The sequence below is a fragment of the Chlorocebus sabaeus genome, chromosome 7 (genome assembly GCF_047675955.1).
Source record: "Chlorocebus sabaeus isolate Y175 chromosome 7, mChlSab1.0.hap1, whole genome shotgun sequence".
In the NCBI taxonomy this organism is placed as follows: domain Eukaryota; kingdom Metazoa; phylum Chordata; class Mammalia; order Primates; family Cercopithecidae; genus Chlorocebus; species Chlorocebus sabaeus.
In genome coordinates, this window is record NC_132910.1 from 109,103,229 (window position 1) to 109,122,479 (window position 19,251).

General features: G+C 36.0%; 1 protein-coding gene across 3 annotated transcripts in view; it reads left to right on the forward strand.

The window, feature by feature from the left end:
* The window catches only part of TMEM144 (transmembrane protein 144), a 63,021-nt gene extending 47,089 nt beyond the window's left edge, over positions 1–15,932 (forward strand). For 2 of the 3 annotated variants that reach the window (XM_073017690.1, XM_073017689.1), the window contains exons 11-13: positions 386–483; positions 4,844–4,895; positions 14,103–15,932. In XM_073017690.1, the coding sequence (XP_072873791.1) occupies positions 386–483; positions 4,844–4,895; positions 14,103–14,188 (236 nt within the window). In that variant the 3' untranslated portion in view covers positions 14,189–15,932. The remainder of the gene's footprint in view (positions 1–385; positions 484–4,843; positions 4,896–14,102) is intronic. The other variant, XM_008000106.3, reaches the window with a different exon arrangement.
* Positions 15,933–19,251: the final 3,319 nt, after the last annotated feature.

Genomic DNA, 19,251 nt, shown 5'->3' on the forward strand with positions numbered 1-19,251 from the left:
TTTGTTTTGTTTTCTTGGCCGTAGCATCACTCTGATTCACTTTATTAATATCTATGGTTTACAGTAAATGATATTTGCAGAGAATGTTCGGGTTCAGTATGTCCCCTAGGCCCCTTTTCACCACCCAATCTCTACCTCTTTTACTACTATGGATACTTTAATGCCGATAATGTGAAAGCATCGATCACTCTACCCATAGCAGGCAAGAGTAGAGAAATTACCTGGTACTAAATAACAATAAAACATAGCTCAAAATTCCATATTGGCCAACAACATTGAACGGAATGTATTTATATGTGCACTTTGATATTCCTGTTGTAGCTTAAGTATGAGTTCTTCAGGAGGGGAACATGGTCTGCAAATGTGTGTTGTCTTTGTATTTCAGGATTCCTGTCAGGAGTACTTTGGGCAATAGCTACCTGCTGTTGGTTCATAGCAAATCACTCTCTGAGTGCTGTGGTCAGTTTTCCAATAATCACTGCTGTAAGTAGCTGAACTGTTTTTCCAAATTTTCATTTTATAAATGTAATCCCAATTTTTCTGAAGCACTGTTAGGGCATCGCTAAAGACTGTCATGGAGTTTGATTTTTTAGGAGTGCAATTAATGGATTCGGATAGACAAACTGACCCTCTTGAATCTTCATGTGCCTGATTGCTAAGGAATATTTCTCACCTCATTTTAGCAGGGCTATTAATCCTTAATCTTTAATATCCTTGCAGTTTTTGGTTTGATGGTTTATCTAATGTCATTTTAGATACATTGTAATTTGCTATTTATAACTATTATTCTCTCCTTATATAAAAGTTGATAAATATAAAAAATGATTTTATGCCTATTACCACATCAATGTCTTGACAATTTTGTGAGATTGAAAGTACTTCAGACACCTCTTCCTATGGTACTTCACTGTGTTTTTCTTGTTTGTGTGTGTGTGTGTGTGTGCGCGCGTGTTTTTTTTTGTTTGTTTTGTTTTGTTTTGTTTTGTTTTTTTGCCCACGCTGGAGTGCAGTGGCACGATCTCAGTTCACTGCAAGCTCTGCCTCCTGGGTTCATGCCATTCTCCTGCCTCGGCCACCTGATACTTCACTGTTTTTAAGCAAAACTTTCTGAAAGTGCTAAAGCAAGGTGTTGTCTCTGGATGATACCAGTTATTACAGCATACTTAATACAATTTGCTTCATCCATTTTTTTAGATGCCAATGATATAAAACATAGATAATAGAAAAACTTTTTTTTACATAGACAAAATAAATACTCATAAGATTATTCCCATTTTGAAGATGAGAAAATTGAGGCAATAGCTAAGAATATATCTGAAGTCACATAGCTAGGGAAAATCTGAAGGCGTTTAAGTCCAGGGTTCCCAGTACACAGTGCTACTTTCTGCCATCAGCATGGAATCTACTTTAGAATTTGTTTCAGGTTCACTAAGGTACTAGGACTGATATATACATACAGGAACTGCTTTCATGTTGGGCTCTTAGGTCTACCCTAGATATTGTAGATTGCTAACCAGCATTCAACTGCATCCCCTGCTTCCAAAATCATCATCACTAACAAAATTTATCTAAAACATTTTAGTGTTTGCATACCTGTGTAAAGCTAGAAAACTGATTTTTAGAAATAATATCTAGTCTAAAAACCATTGATAAAATTTGATATAAACCCTGGGTATCAAACAGTATATTTTGACAGTTCTACTCTGTAAAATAGTTAACTTTCAAATGCAACTAAATTCAAATAATAAAGGGTTTTTTCTTTAAAATTTAAAGAACCTACATTTTAACATTTTTAATCCTGCTGAGGGAAAACCTAGCAAATTATGAAGAATTTCTGTAGGTCTAAACTCTTCACAATCGAAATGGCAAAGGACCCAAATTCTTCCCAACAAGAGATTTGTTCCTCCTTATTTCAAGGACACTTAATGTTAGAAGTGACAGGCAGTGGGTATGAAGTTTACCTGTTAAATGCATAAAAGCAAATTTGTAGAGAAAAGTATACAGTATGATGTGTCCCTTGGCTATAGATGCAAATGTTATTTGAAAATATTAAATTCCACTACATAAGGGGGAATAATATTTATTAAAATAGAACAAGCCATTATTTACATCAAATGTAAACTTTTATCTTTATCATATGATAGTGATTTTTTTTCTTTTACTCAAATTATAGTATTGAGCAGATGTGAGTTCTCCAAGAAGGTTTTGAGGCAATTTTTTTTTTGAGGCAATTTTTTCTAAAATACACAGATGCAATTAAGCAACATAGGCAAATAGAAATACAAACACAAATTAAAAAATAAAACCGTGGTAAAGACAAGAAAGGGAGCAAATAGTGTAAACGGCAAATAGTTGCTGTGACTGAACATTAAACTTTACTTAGTGTTTTCAAAAGGATAATGCAATGGGGTAAGTAATTCTTATTATTAGCAGCATATTATTTCCTCAGAACAGACCAATTATTTCTTTTTTGCATTGCATTCTTAGTAGAATTTATCATATGGGATCTCTTAAAGGCAACATTGAAAAACAAATAAACAATATCCTTCACAAAACTTTTATAGTAGACAGAGAGTTGGTTTTTCTACCATTGTTTCTTGTTTTGAGTTAGAATAAAGACTGAGGACAAAATGAAAGGCTAATTCAAAGGAAATAAACCACTGAAGTAGGTGGGTGTGGGCAGAGTATCAGTGAGAGTGGTCTCTGTGACTTTCGGCGACCTGCCCATCACAGAGATTATTCTTGAAAAACTGTAATGGAAGCAGAGCCTTCTCACTCACCAGGTGTAACTTTCTTACCTTGTACGCTTGGTGCCTGTTATCTGGGAAAGACAGGTATTTGGAGTTGGTGAGGGAGTAGGTCCCTATTGCTACCAGGCCTTTGCTTGGTTTTATTTTAGTCATTGTATCCAAGGACAACCTTATCTACAGACAGAAAAGATTTAGTCCCTCCCCTCAACAATCTTACAGTCTTCATTATTTTATTTTTTTAGAAGGGCAAGATTTTTTAAACTTTTTAAAACATAAAATGTCAAACTAAACTATCACCTAGTTTCAACAATTATGAATATGGTCAATCAATTTTATCAGAATACATTTTTAATATCCCAGCAGTGTTTTTCTTCCCAGGTATACATATTCCCATAGTTATATATCCAGTGGTAACTAGACTGAGTTTCCTGAAAGAAGTATCCATTTTGTTTATTAGCAAATAACATTCCATTAAAAAGTCAAAAGAAAAAAGAAAGAAAGAAAAAAGTTACCTAGCAGGAGCTGCTCCATGTCTTCCTTGAAAATTCTAAACTGAATCAGCTTATTCTCAAGATAGGAGCGAGTTCACTTTGTTTTCAAAAGCTGATTTACACCTAACATACATTAATTTACAAAAGGAAAATATACAATCCAAATTACCAACTGTTGTATCTCCTATTAAGATATCCTTCCTATTTGGCTCTCCGTGGCCTGAATCAAAGAGTCAGTACATACCTTGACCTATGCTTGCATTACTTTTACCAAAGCACCCTTCCTATAACCACATTACTCACAATAACTCTTAGGCCATGCCTAAACTCATATTTAGAAAACAATCAAACAAGAATCTTCAAAGGTGAATGATACCCCCTGGTATTGTCCTGTACCATGTTCTCTGAAGGGAAATGGATTTTCAGATTAAAAATTATTGAGTGATTAGCATAACATTCATATGGTATCCTGTTCTATTGTTTCCTCCTACTCTGCTGAAAGTTAGTGTGGGGCTGCCCAAAAGACCCATATGCTTCTTGTTTGATTTGGATTTTGAGGCTTAGGAACTTATATCATTGATAAAAGGCAGTTCCTTTGACCTATTTCTCTGGCTTTTTTGGTGTTGACTTTCCAGATACTGATAAACAGAGAGGAGTGTATTCTTTTGCTTCACTTACATACCAAGAGTGGAATCAAACTTCGTTGACTCAGTTCTTTAGACAGTTGGAGTAGTGATAGGGGAAAAACATTTTGGAATCTGTTTGAAACTCTTCCAGAGTTTCTCAGGGTGTGAAGAGCAATCATAAAAATGCTAATACAATATACCTTCTCTACAAAGACCACAATTAACCCACATTCCAATTTTCTTCCTTCTCAGCTAAGAAGAATTACCACCAAACTTGAATAGCTTAAAGTTTATAAATTGCAGAATCATTCCTTTTCTTTACCTGTTTCTTCTCATTTCCTCTGTCCTATGTTATTTCATTCTTTTCTTTGTCTCCTGCCCAGAAACTCCTGTTGTTTTTCCTTACATGTTTATTTTAATCTTCCCATAAACCTTTTTTTAGCATTCGTTGGTGTTTAATGCTAGCCAGACTTGATTGCTCTGCAGTAATATCAGTTAAAATTTTTTTTAAAGCACGAGCTACTTCCACATGTACATTATTTGTTAGGCCAAAAATAATATGCCAAAATTTCTTCAGTTACGAGATTATCTCATGCCAAAGAAAGTTAGAAGCTTGTGCACACTTTTTCTTATTAATCCCATTTCTAGTATCCTAAGGAACTAGGCCAATGGAAAAAATAAGCTATGTGCTTATAAAAATAATTTATGTCAAACATATTAAAGTATTATGTGGCACAAAATATTATAGTATCATCAAAATAATAAAAATGAAGACCATGAAGAAAAGAAAATGAAAAAAAGTCTTCATTTTTTTACTTAGTATCACCTAATGTTTAGCTTAGTGTGGAGTTAGGGTTGATATTATGGGTAGATTTCCCTGAAAACATTTTTGTATTGTCTTTAACTTACTATATTTATATAGAATCTAGTCATAGGTAAATATCCAATTTAATTAAAGTTTATATTTTTATTTAAGGGTCCAGGATTTATAGCTGCAATGTGGGGTATCTTCATGTTTAAGGAAATAAAGTATGTACGAGAAAGGGCAGACTTAGAAAATGGGAATGGGGTAGGCCAGGCGCGGTGGCTCACGCCTGTAATCCTGCCATTTTGGGAGGCCGAGGCAGGTGGATCATGAGGTTAGGAGTTCAAGACCAGCCTGGCCAAGATGGTGAAATCCTGTCTTTACTAAAAATACAAAAAATTAGCTGGGTGTGGTGGTGTGTGCCTGTAATCATAGCTACTTGGGAGGCTGAGGCAGGAGAATCACTTGAACCCAGGAGGCGGAGATTGCAGTGAGCCAAGATCGCACCACTGCACTCCAGTCTGGGCAACAGAGCAAGACTCCATCTCAAAAAAGAAAAGAAAATGAGAATGCATCCAGGTGAGTAAAGTATTTAATATTATGTTTGCATTATTTTCTGAAAACTGCCTGTAGTGCCTAGGTCCAGGGCAGACAACCCGTGAATGGATTTGACAGATAAAACGTTCAGAATGTGATAATGCCTAATTAGGAAAGAAAATACTAGAGCTATGATAATTATAATGTAACATCATGTCTCTCTCCACCCCATCTCCAATGGAAAAATGCTGTCGTTGACTTAAATTTCCCTGAAGTGATTTTAAATAACCCAATGAAATATGAGAGTGGGAAATTTGTTTAAAATACGGTAGATAAACAAGATGAAAATTTTTTTTATCCTAAAGGTTAAAGTATCCCCTGAGGTAAATCATCCTTGGGAATAGATGTTTATGTTGGTTCCTACTCTCCCAAAGGCCTCCATGTCAAACCAGCAATTTTGTAAGAAAACAGCATGGTAACAGGCAGCTATTGCCATTTCCTTTTCAAATGCAAATGATGGGAATTTAAAATTGCATTCATCAAATAGTTCTAGTAAAAGAGTGTGTGTGTGTGTGTGTGTGTGTGTGTGTGTGTGTGTGTGTTCTTTAAAAATCACTTTGCCGAGCATGGTGGCATGCATCTATAGTCCCAACTACTCAGGAGGCTGAGGCAGCAGCATCACTTGAGCCCAGGAGTTTGAGGCCAGTCTGGGCAATAACAACAACAACAACAAAAGGTATATTCTCAGGAGTCCAACTGGGTTCAAATCCTGGCTCTGTCACATACTAGCTGTGTGACCTTGGCCAAGCTTCTTAACCTCTCTGTGCATATAGTCCTTATCTGAAAATGGGGATAACCAATCAAGAGAGCTGTGAGAATATGAGTAAACTGCTAAGAACACTACCAAGAACACAATAAATGCTCAGTTAATTTTGGGGGTGAGGGTCATATAACCTAGCCCAAACTGTCAATAGAAAAATAAAACAGTTTAGGAGCAGTGGCTCACACCTGTAATCCCAGCACTTGTGGGAGGATTGCTTGAGCCCAGGAGTTTGAGACCAGCCTAGGCAACATAGCGAAACCCCTATCTCTACATAAATGATTTAAAAATTAGCCAGGTGTGGTGATGAACACTTGTAGTCACAGCCACTCAGGAGGCTAAGGAGGGAGGATTGCTTGGGTTCAGGAGGTCAAGGCTGCAGCAAGCCATGAGCATACCACTACACTGCAATCTGGACAGCTGAGTGAAACCCTGTCTCTTCAAAAAAGAAAAAGAAAGAAATAATAAGAAAACACAAAATCAGAGAACTTCTCCCCTTCTAGCCAGGCATGGTGGCATCTACCTGTAGTCCAACTATGTAGGAGGATCACTTGAGCCTAGGAGTTCAAATCCAGCCTGGGCAACATGGTGAGACCCTGTCTCCTTAACAATTTAAATATTTTAAAATGTTTAATCTTTTTCTAAAAAATTGCTTTAGAACTTTTCCCAGTTACTTGTAGAAAAAGTCTTCAGTTGAGGAATATATGCAAATAAAATTCTGTTATTCTTTTCTAAGAATTTTTATTAAAGACAATATTGATCCAAAGACCTCTCCCCCGTCACGGCATCATAGACTTGTCTTAATATGCAGTTGTAGTAGCAAATAATTCCTGGTTCTAAGGAGATTAATGTTGCTAATCTCTAAGAACCATAAAGTGAATGTACTTCTACCTGATCTTTAAAATGATTATTCAATTTTAGATTTAAAACATCATTTCAATCATTGTAAATGAAATATTTTGATTTAAAATCCATTATTTGATAATACAATTAACATTCGCAGATTTAAAAAATAAATTTGTTTCAAAAATATGTGGACTGTGATCAGAATTTTTATTTTTTTAAATACCTAAGAACAACTTGAAACATTTATAAACCTGTAAGTTACTTTCGTGAACATTTCTCATTTATTGTAGTTGGAGTTTCGTTCTACAAAAAGTAACTCTGTGCCCAAAATATGTTGTAAATCTCTCTACACATATTTCATCTACCTCACAAAAAATGATTTGTTTACGTTAACGAATCGGTTATTATCTCATGTAAGATGCTGAAGCCTTAGAAAATCACAAATTAGTGATCACAGTTTATCAGTAATTACAGGTCTAAAGAAGTACATATTTTATAAGTCTGTAATATAAGTACAGACTTATATTAAAGCATTTGAAAATTATTTTGGTCTTGACTACAATAATAATACTGAATTGAAAATCCTGTTAACTACATATAAGAACCCTGTTCAAAGAGAGAATCCCTAACCAAAAAGTCTAGTATTAATTCTTTACAGTCCTTTATTTAAAGGAGTACTGAAAAACAGTGAGGAAAGTTTTGTTTTGTTTTTGGTAAAGACATCTTTAAAAAGACACCTCAGATCAAATAGGAAAGTAAGTTTTAAGATTAATATACTATGACCCAATAGGGTTTAATTCAGGAATGCAAGGATCGTTCATAATATGTAAATTAATTAATCTTATTTACTCTACCATATCAAATATGAAAAGGACATGATAATACTATACTAACCTCTTAATAAGCTAGAAATAAAAGGAAGTTTTTTTATACTAGAACTATTTGATGAATGCAATTTTAAATTCCCATCATTTGCATTTGAAAAGGAAATGGCAATAGCTGCCTGTTACCATGCTGTTTTTTTATACAGTATGTCTATCAAAACAAAATAGCAATTATATACCTGAGTTTCATGAAACGTAAGAGTTCTCTGTATATTGGAAGTCAAGGATTTCTCCATACTATTATGCAATATTTTCTGTAGATCTAGCTAGTTTGGAAACACATGAATAAGAAATGAAATGAATAAATATAGGAAAAGAAATGAGAAGATTATCATTTGCAGATTACATTTTTTTTAAATGTAAGCATTGTGATTTCAATTTATTGGTGACAAAAATTAAAAATTAAAATAAAAATTTTAAAGAATCAACTGAAAAATTTAAGATCCAATAAGATCATTCAGTAAGGCTTGAGATATAAAATAAATATGAAATCAATTGCCTTCCAATATTGTCACCAAAAAACAGTTAAAAAGAGGAAAATAAGTGCTATTAATAGTAACCACAAAATTACATAAATCTAATTAAAGAATTAACAAGTAATGTGCCAGATTTTTAAAATACTGTATTTTACTTTGCTACAAACATTTACTAGAGGACATAGAAGATCAGAAAAAATATGGGAGACTCACCACATTTCTGATGGAACACCTCACTGTTACAATTAGGCAGTTCTCTCCAATTACCTTCAGTATAATTCCTGTAAAATCCCAGTGAAGCTCTGTCTAGATTTTTTAGAGTAGGTTCTAAAGTTTGGCTAATTATTTATGTAAAAATAGGCAAGAAAAAAAAAAAAAAAAAAACCACAACAGCACATGTACCATATTTCTGAAATGTGCAATTTAGATTAGCTAGGCCAGTTTTCTTATAAAATAAGGATTTCTAAACCTAAGGAAATAACTGTTTGCTCTTTTCTATTTTAAAAAATGACTAAGATAAGATTACACGTATTAAAAGAAGAGAGAGGGCCAAGATGAAAGCAGAGTTAAAAAACAAAAACAAACAAACAAAAAACCTGGGGCCAGACATGGTGACTTATGTCTGTAGTTCCAGCACTTTTGGGAGGCTGAGGTGGCCAGATCACTTGAGCTCAGGATTTCAAGACCAGCCTGGGCGATATGGCAAAACCCTGTCTCTACAAAAATACAAAAATTAACCTGCTGTGGTCGTGTGTGCCTCTAGTCCCAGCTGTTTGGGAGGCTGAGATGGGAAGATGGCTTGAACCTGGGAAGTGGAGATTGCACTGAGCCAAGATTGCACCCTGGCCTGGGCGACAGGGCTAGACTCTGTCTCAAAATAACTAACTAACTAAATAAATAAATAAATAAATAAACAAAAAATCTTATATGTCATCTACAAACAAAATTTAAAGCATGTCTAGTGGCACTTAACATTCACTGCAGACACCTAATTGCCTCTTGACAGCTGATTTAAAGAAAAATTGTAAATGCTTACATGCCAATCAGTTTAGACAAGCATCATCAACTAAACACTAAATCTCATAGGAATAATTTTTAAAGTATTTTTGTAGAAACAAGACAAAAACCCCTAAACTCTAAAGAAGAAAACAAAAGCAAACCTGTTATCTGCAGGACTCATAGGTGCTGTCAGTTATATATCTGAAAGCAGTCCTTGAAGATGCATATTTAAGAATCTACAACCTACAGCTGCGAGGAATAAAGCTGAGCGCCAAGCACCTTTTGTGTGAAGAACTTTAATGATTCCATTTAGTTTTAATGCCATCAGTGCTTCAGTTGAATGTTTTCATACTTCTGATACTCTTTTTTGTTGTTTTTTTGTTTGTTTGTTTGTTTTTTGAGACGGAGTCTTGCTCTGTTGCCCAGGCTGGAGTGGAGTGACGTGATCTCGGCTCACTGCAACCTCCACCTCTTGGATTCAAGCGATTCTCCTGCCTCAGCCTCCCGAGTAGCTGGGATTACAGGTGCCCGCCACCACACCCAGCTAATTTTTATATTTTTAGTAGAGACGGGGTTTCACAGTGTTGGCTGCACCTGGCCCTGATATTCTTTTATATCTGATCTCCATTACTCATTGGGAAATTCATTTTAGATTGTTACATCTTTAAGCTAGATATAAATTATATTTTTACCAACACACTTTAGTCAGTATGTCTACAGTAATGCCAACATAGGTAGTTATGACCACAACAATGTATAGGTCAGTAAGCTACTCCCCAGTGAAGAATGAGAGGGTCTATTATCTTAGTAGCTACTTCAGAAATCGAAGTTGAAAATCTTTCTGCTTTGGGAAGAATGTTAGCATGCTCTTTCCAAGAGTTAACATCCACCTTTGATGAAGGAAAAGCATTGCTGTGGCCCGACTACAAGCAGTCTTTTTCTCGAGGAAACTGGGCAGTTTGGGCAGAATCTTAACATTGAAGGGGAAAAAAATTTTTCATTCCCTGAGAACATTATTCTTCTGTCTACATAGGTAATAAAATAGCACTTAGCAATGTATTCGTATAATTAGATTGTAGAGTGCTTGTAATTGAAGACCCATTTTTTTAATTTAAGTAATTGCATCAATTTCAAATTCACAAAGCATATGTGGAAATCACCTCAGTGTATTTATTGTTTGAACAAATATTTATGGAATACCTATTCTGCATTAGTACCAGGATCTAGGTGAGAATTGCAGTCTTAAAAACTAAGAAAAAAAAGGTGCTGGGAAATCCAAAGCCTACTGCCAGGTGTGTGTGTGTGTGTGTGTGTGTGTGTGTGTGTGTGTGTGTCTGTGTCTGTGCATGTTTAAATAAGCTGTTCTGCACTTGGCAAGGTTTTAGGGTACTTCTTGTAGAATTTGGGATTTTAGTGGCTTCTGTTAGTGCTAAGGGTCACACTGAATCAAACAATTCAACTGGCCCCAACCTAACTTACGAAGACCTATCTCTGGTCATCAAACAAAGGCAAATTAATCTACTCTGATTCTGTAAGTCGAAGAAAGGGAATATATATATACACACACACACACACACACACACACGTGTAAAATATTATTTAGTTAGTAACATTTAATTTTGTTAATTAATATATAACATATATGTATGTTACATATTAGTTAGCATTAATCTTACGAACTAATAATACAAGAGAACTTTCCTTGACAGTTTTCACTTTCCCTCCATCCTGGACTTTGTTTCTGTTCTGTTCAGATTTATTATACAAATTTACCTCTGATCTCTGCATTCTTCCGGTAAACTAGAAACACAAGACCTTTAAGGAAGTGTGAGGGAAGTAGACAAAATGAAACCAGACAAAAGTCCATTCTTTGAAGTGAGAATTTCATTGTGGAGCCAGGAGAGTCATGTGTTCCTATTGTCAGTCTGTCTATCCTGCCCCAACCCTGTTTCCTGCGGGAGCCCACTCAGAGCTTCCCTTTCTGGGTTTCCCTCAAAGCTGATCTGGCTGCAAGGCAGCAAAGACAGAACCACCCCCCACCCTCTAAGCCCTTGCATCTCTGCAGGGGGAAATGAGTCTCCCTAAGCCTACACTTTGCATGGCCTGGCTGTAGGAACCCAAGTTTTGGCGCATGTTCTTCACTGAGTCCTTGAGTGAGCATTAGGAGAGATACTCATGAATCCAGATTAGCCCTGAGGATTAGCCTCTAACAGAGCCCAGGGTCCTGCTTTTATGAACCCACTCCCCCCAACAAGTCGGTCAACTCTTGCCCCAAAGACACAGCATTCTATTCCCACTACCTTTCCTGAAGTTTTGCCCAAATTTGGGTAGTGTGAGGCTGTTAACCTGTCGGACCCCAGTGGCCAGAATTTTCACCAGAGAGGGAGGCCACGCCCTGTTCCTTGCAGATTTGAAGCAGGGAGGATGCCAACTGCTGCCTAGAGTTGCCTCCTCTCCATTCCTTTTGACTTTTTCCAAAACCCTTATGTGTCTTCTACAATGACTTACCCATAAACCATTGTTATTTTTCCTTCTTAAAAGGATCTAATAGTATTATTAAATAGTATTATTAAATTAGATTATCTGATTGTAATCTTAGATATATCTAAAATTAGAGAGGTGCTAGTCTTGTTTTACCTTGTAATGTTCAAACCTTCCCTTAGAATACTGGAGTCTTCTGCCTTGGATTCAGACTCTCCTGATGACTCATGCTTGGGACCCTTAGACCAGGCAGCCAGAGATTGCCATGCCCTCAATGGCAGAGCCAGTACCCTTAATCAGCAGGAAGTAGAGGCAGAAGACTGACTTCCTCCCACATCAAGCCTTAAGGATAAGGGATGGAAAGCTTTAAGTGGCGGGGAGATGAGACAGAAATAATACGGGGTGGTCACGGATTAGGAAAATTCCAGGCAGCAGTTTCACATGACCAGCCAAAGGAAACTTCAAATAGCTGCAGAGGCCATGGGCTGATAACACCCTGAAAAACAGCGTATGGATCAAGCTGGCTAAGACCAAGTGAGCCCAACGTGGTGCTGGATTTGCCCTAGGTTTCACCTAGGACCTCATTATACACTCATTAACATACAAATCACACACCCACCAGCACCATGACAATTCTGGGAACACCCATATTTGCTGTAAAAATTAGTGACACCACAGTTCTGAGAAATTGTTACCTTTATCCAGGAATCTTCATGAATATTCCACCCGTCGGTTAAAGAAATCATGAAAATAGGAACCACAACCCCCTTGTATGATTCTCTCTTGAGTATGTCCGTGTTCCCCTTTCTCAAGTGTGTACTTTTCACTTTGCAACAAGTCTCTGTACTTTCACTAAAAAAAAAAAAAAATAAATTGGAGTCTTTAAACATAAAGAAGGATATAGATAAAATGGCAGTCATTCAGAGGGGAGCAGCCAGGACAGTAAGGAAGCTTGAAACCATTCCATAGGAAAAATGGTCAAAGAGCTAAAATATTGACCAGGAAAAGAGATGCCTCTGGGGATATACAAGAGTTATCTTTCAATGATTGAGGATTTATCTTGTGGGAGAGATATTAAAATCGATCTATCTGTACTCCTAGTGGTGGAACCTATAGGAAATGAAATATTTCTACTTAACACAGGAAGATATTTCTTTGTTAATTCAAAGTTGGGCTGGGCAACACAGGGAAGTGGTTCCCATCTTTAAGAACAGTGACCCCATACATAACTGGGCAAGTCCAACTAAGTCATTCTTCACACCCTCTCTGCATTTCTTCCTCACCCGTGAGATCCATCTCCACCTCTCCATCTTCCCTTCATCATCTTTTCCCTGGAAGACTACAGTCACCTCCTAATTGGTCTCCTTGCATCCATTCTGGCCCCTCCAATCTGTCTGCCATCCTGCAGAAAAGTGTGAGGTTTACACAGTGCAAGTCTGAAATTTTAACACAGCCAGCTGCTTGTTTTTTTAATGTCTTCCTCTTTGTTTGGAAAAAGCAGGACCCAAATTTGAGAGGCAGCGGTGGGCAGATCACTTGAGGTCAGGAGTTCAATACCAGCCTGGCCAACATGGTAAAACCCTGCCACTAAAAATACAAAAATTCGCTGGGCGTGGTGGTACATGCCTGTAATCCCAGCTACTTGGGAGGCTGAGACAGGAGAATCACCTGAACCCAGGAGGCAGAGGTTGAAATGAGCCAAGATCGTGCCACTGAACTCCAGCCTGGGCAATGGAACGAGACTCCGTCTCAAAAAAAAAAAAAAAAAAAAAAAGGAGCCAAAAGACCCAAAGCATAACAAGTGCTCAGGTCCATGGTCTTCCAACCTTATCGTGCTCCACTTAACTTTCATTACTCCAGTCACACTGACCTCCCTTCAGTCCCTGGGAAATATTTTGCTTTTTCTTACAACAGGACTATGCACATAAAATTCCTTCTACCTGGAATCTCTACTCGCTGCCGTATTCCGCTGGCCAATTCACTGATACTTGTAGTTAGAAGCTCCACTTCCCATCCTCCAAACCAGCATCATTAAGATTCCTGCAACTCACTCTCAAACGACTATGGTGGTTTGCTTTATTATTAACACCCCTGTCACATAATAACATTCTTTTCTGTGATTACTTCCTATCTCCCATATTATATGATCGGCTGCATAAAGGTACATGTTGAAGCTTAGTGGGTGCCCACATTTATTTACCGAATGGGTGAATTCATAAGGCTCTGCAGAGTTTTGTAAGAATCTGATTACTTGGAAGGGGTAGCAAAAAAGCATACAGGTGGCTAGAGCAGATGGTTAGTCAGGTCCCTAGCAATCTTGAGAGTCTGTCCATTTTGTATAGTTGATTCAGGCTTTATTCATCACTGTTACTGTTTTTTTCTTATTCAGGGTCTACAAAACTACCTATTAATGATACTTGCATTTTGCATCATCTTGACTGGAGCCTTATGCACTGCTTTTTCTAAAATCTAACAATGACAAGACCAGCAGATGGCAGCAGTGGTTAAGCGAATCTGTCTATGGGACAGCAGAGAGATTATGCTGAGAGAAGAGTGCATTTTCATACAGCAAATGGATCTCAGCCACTGTTGGAGTGGGTAAATGCTTTTTTCCCCCAAAAATGTGAGAATGAAGGAAGATTGAGTTTCATTCAAGTATAAAAATGAAAATTTCTTCTAATGAACTGTTTATGAAAGTAGTACTTTACTGGGTGACTAAAATGTCTACATTATTATAGCATTACATGTGAGGATGCTCATTTTACCACAATATGTATCTCATGTTGCATAATCTAGAACACAGTATAGAGTCCATATGCAAAGAAGTTACAGCCCAAATTTCTCACCTATTATCCCAGTGAAGTGAGGCAGAAATACCTTGGGCAAGGAGGGAGAGCCTTACCTTCTAATAGAATTAGATTCCATAGATATTTGGATCCTTTGTTTCATAAAGTAAATGCATAGTTGGTAACTAAATGTTAAAAAGGCCATTTTATTATTTTTACCCAAAACTTACGTTTATTTCAAGTTAATATTGCCCAATTCTACATCATCTACCCATTTTAGCTCATAATGCTTTTGATTATCGCCAGATAAAGTCTATTCTCAGAGAACAGAAATTTTTCATCATTGAGAATATGTGCACAACATAATACATACATACACAAGTATATGCACGTACATAAATACACACAGATATGTTGCTAAAATGAGATTCTGGGTTATCAGTAACAATTTAAAGGAACTAACCACTCTTTTGAATGTACAATTATTTTTTTTCTGAAATGCACTTTTCTAAAACCCTCTTAACTGGAGGTTTTCCTGTTTTCTTCTTGTTTTAACTGGTGGTTTCCAGTAGGCAAAATAAAATGACAGGCATGCTAGTATTCTTTGTTTGTTTGTTTGTTTTTTAAGAAAACTGAAATTAAGCCAGACAGGGTGGCACATGCCTATAATCCCAGCTACTGGGGAGGCTGAAGCAGGAGGGTCACTTAGCCCAAGAGTGCAAATCTGCCAGCCTGGGCAACATAGCAAGGTCCCATCTCTGAAAAATAAATTTAATTTAAATTTGTAAGAAAAAAGAAAACTGAAACAGAACTGCTAGTACAATGTTTGCTGCAATTATTTCCAAAACTTTGAAATAACATAACCCCTATTCAAATGTAAATTTTACCCATTCCCACCTGATAGTACTGTTTATTACTTTGCTATGCAGGAGAAACAAAACAGCATTCTATTTGTGTGTATACCCTGCAGTCAGTGTGCATGGGTTAAATCCCACCTCTGCTTCATTTTATTTGTGTGACTTTGGACAAGTTCCTAAGCCTTCTGTGTCAGGCCCCTCATTTCCAAAATCAACTTTATGATAGCATCTACCTCACATGGTTATTGTGTTGTTAAAGTTAGTTAAAATCTGTAAAGTATGTTGATGAGTATCTGATACTTCGCAAACACTATGTAATTGTTAGCTTTTATTATGTGTTGTTTGAAGGGGAAAAAAAGTTTTTGTAGATTGTAGAACACCACTTAAGAGCTACTGAGCTCACCATCTTCCCATCCAAACAATTATTACTCCTGTAAATGAATACTACTTAAAAGTGATAGAGCTTATGTTTGTTTATTGACTTGCTAATCCAAATAAATATTTGATTATAACTTCTTATACTCATTTCAATTTTAATCTGAAATGTCATTAAATTATGCTGATAAACTGAATAAATTGTGATACAAAAGCTATTGTTCTCATTTAAATATATTTTCAAATTTTACATTGGATAACTTTTATTTATTCTTTAGTTGGGATTTCCAATTCATATGTAAACTTTTAAATGTGAAGTAAAGCAGTTGCAGAAGAAAAATAAAAAATCAATCGTATTACCTGTATATAGTTTCTGGTACCAGACAAGCTTTTTCAACATGGTACCAAAAAAGCCACTTATTATTTAGAGGTTAGTCTAAATGAGCAATTGTTTGCTCACCTTACAAAGTGAATGCCTAACTCCCTTGAGGTTTTCAGGTTTTATTTTTCCTAATCTAGTATGGCTAAATTCTAGTGTTTATTTTACCTTTTTCTGGCATGGCTTTCTGTCAAATGGCAACCCCATCTGTACTAAACAGATCCTGCCATCTTGTGTACAGAGATGGCACTACATTCAGTAGAAGTAGCAGCCAAAAAGGTTGGTATCAGATTATGGGAATTTTCTACCATAGGAACAGAAAATCCTAATAAATTTTAAAGGATTAATAGTACAGCATCTCCCTAAGCTACCAAATCTCTTTTTATTCCTATTATACTGATTTATTTATATTCAGAATTACTAACTACTAAACTTATATGTCTCAGTATTGATAGAGCTAAAAAACACATTGATCACAAAAACGTAAGTTGTAGAACCATGTGCATAGCATGATAACATTTAGGTAAATTTTTAGTAACCAAAGTAATAAATATTTTCTATAAATACATATTTATGTTTAAAAAAAAGGAATTTAGCTACTAATAGTCTACTGTTGACCAGAAAACTTACCTGTAACATAAACAGCACGTTTTGTATGTTATATGTATTACATACTATATTTTTACAGTAGAGTAATCTAGAGAAAAGAAAATATTGTTAAGAAAATTATAGGGAAGAAAAAGTACATTTACAGTACTGTACTATATTTTTCAGTACTGTAAGTTTGCATCATCTGATTACAAGAAGAACCTTCTGAAATGTTGGGCAACGGCATCTGTAGACCACAAGCAATTCAACTTTTTCTAATAATGTCATGACTTTTCTCTGCTTCTTGGGAGCACTTCCAGCATCACTAGTCGAGCTCCGTATGGGTCCCATGGTGTTATCCAAGGTTTACAAGGTTTAATTTTATCACAATAAAAATGATGAAAAATATACAAGAACTGCAAGAGATCATAACCACCAGAGGCAATTGACCAGAGAGATGGTCGGCTCACCTGAAGATGATTAGCATCACATGGTGCTTTAAGTGGATAGTCGCAACACTAGAGCTCACCACAATAGCAACAAGAGATTTTATAATAGATTTATGTAAATTTTATGGTAGTAAATGATAAAATAGACCAGTATATATATATATATATATATATATATATATATATATAAAATGTATATATATATATATAAATATATAATATTTAATAAATATATATAATAAATATATATATATATAATAAATAATATATATAATAAATATATATAAAATGTATATATATATATAAATATTATATAATATTTATATTATATAATGTATTCATCACATACACAAAGAGAAAGGTTTACCTCACTTGGCAAAAGGGACTTGCATGTGTCAATAAGGACCTTGAGATGGGAAGACCCTGGATTATCCAGGTGGTCACAGTGTAATCTCAAGGGTTCTTGAAAGTGGAAGAGAAGAATCAGAGTCGAGGAGATATGATGATGGAAGCGGAGGTCAGAGTGATGTCATATGAGAAGGACTAAACCCATGCATTGTTGACTTTCAAGATGAGGGAAGGGACCATAGGCCAAGAAATGTGGGCAGCTTCTAGAAGATGGAAAAGACAAGGAAATAGACTTACCCCTGCATCCTCCAGAAAGGCACAGCCTTGCCAGTCCCTTGGTGTTAGCCCATGTCAGACTCCTAACCTACAGAACTATAAGAAACAAAATTTGTGTTGTTTTAAGCCACTAAATTTGTGATAATTTGTTGCACTAGCAATGGAAATACAGAGTTACATGACTTTTTTAATAACAATTTTCAATGTAAATGTAATATTTTTACATCTTATAGAAACTTAGAAAGTTTCAAACTCCACATATCACTTATTTATCTCATCCCTACCCCTCTTTTTCCTCTTCTTTGGGCACGTTAGAAGGAATACAACTTTTGTTCTGGATTTCTACAAAGAAACAAACTTGGTATTTTCTCATATTATTCCCACTCTTAGAGTCTTAAAAGTCTTAGAAATCTTAGAGTCTTAGAAATTTGCAAATAGAGATGGATTGGATATGATAATGAGATTACTGATCTGAGAGCCAAAAAAATTCGATGATCCTCCTGTCCTTGGTAGGTAACATCACTTTGTGAGGTATTTTAACTTCCTCATATTTGTAAAATGGTTGTTTTCAACTAAAGGATTCTAAATTTATGCAAACATAAAACGTTGTTACTATGGACACATTCTAGTGGTATAATTTAATAGTATCCCAAGTTGCTTCAAGGTTCGCCTTATATATTTGTATCCCACTCCTGAAGTACATAATGGGATGGGGCCCACCAGACATTGACTAGAGTCACCCCTTTGCTAACTGATAAGGTAGTCTGGCACTCTCTTTTTTGAAATCCTAAGTGTGGGCACTTACAGTCCTTTAACTTGAAACCCCCAATACTGATAAAATAAGAAAAGTCTCATTTTAACATGTAACTCTCAAAGTAGGTCCACACTTTTTTTGTGTGAGTTCCCTACTCACATATGGACTGGTAAAATCCACATACACTTACCTTAATTCAACAGTATCACCTGTGTTATAAAGGTGTTCAAGTTAAGTATTTCACATGTGTAAATGCATTTGATATTCATTTTTAAATCCATATTATTTTGTAGGTAAAGGAACTGAGCCTCAAGAAATTGCAGTGCCTTATTTTTAGCCATGCTGCAAGTATGTGACAAAATCAGTCAGGATTTTCTCCTCTAATCATTTAATATTCATGAAATGTCAACCATGTGTGAGGCATGGGGGATAGAGAGAGAACTACGGAGACAGTGCTCTACGCTACCCCTCAAAAGGAGCCTACATTCAGCTTATGATGTCATTTCCTTGAGTAAGCTTCTCCACTTCTTGTCTATCTCCTACAATACTAGCCCATTTCTCCACTTCACACTCTTGTTATTTTAAACACGTTTATCTCTCCTCAGAGCTATAGGCTTCTTGATCTCACAGTACATTTCTGATTTACCTTTGTAGTTTCCCTTCACTGATTTAGGTAGCCAAAATAACATTTTTGCAAAATAAGTACAATGAGTATTTACTGAAT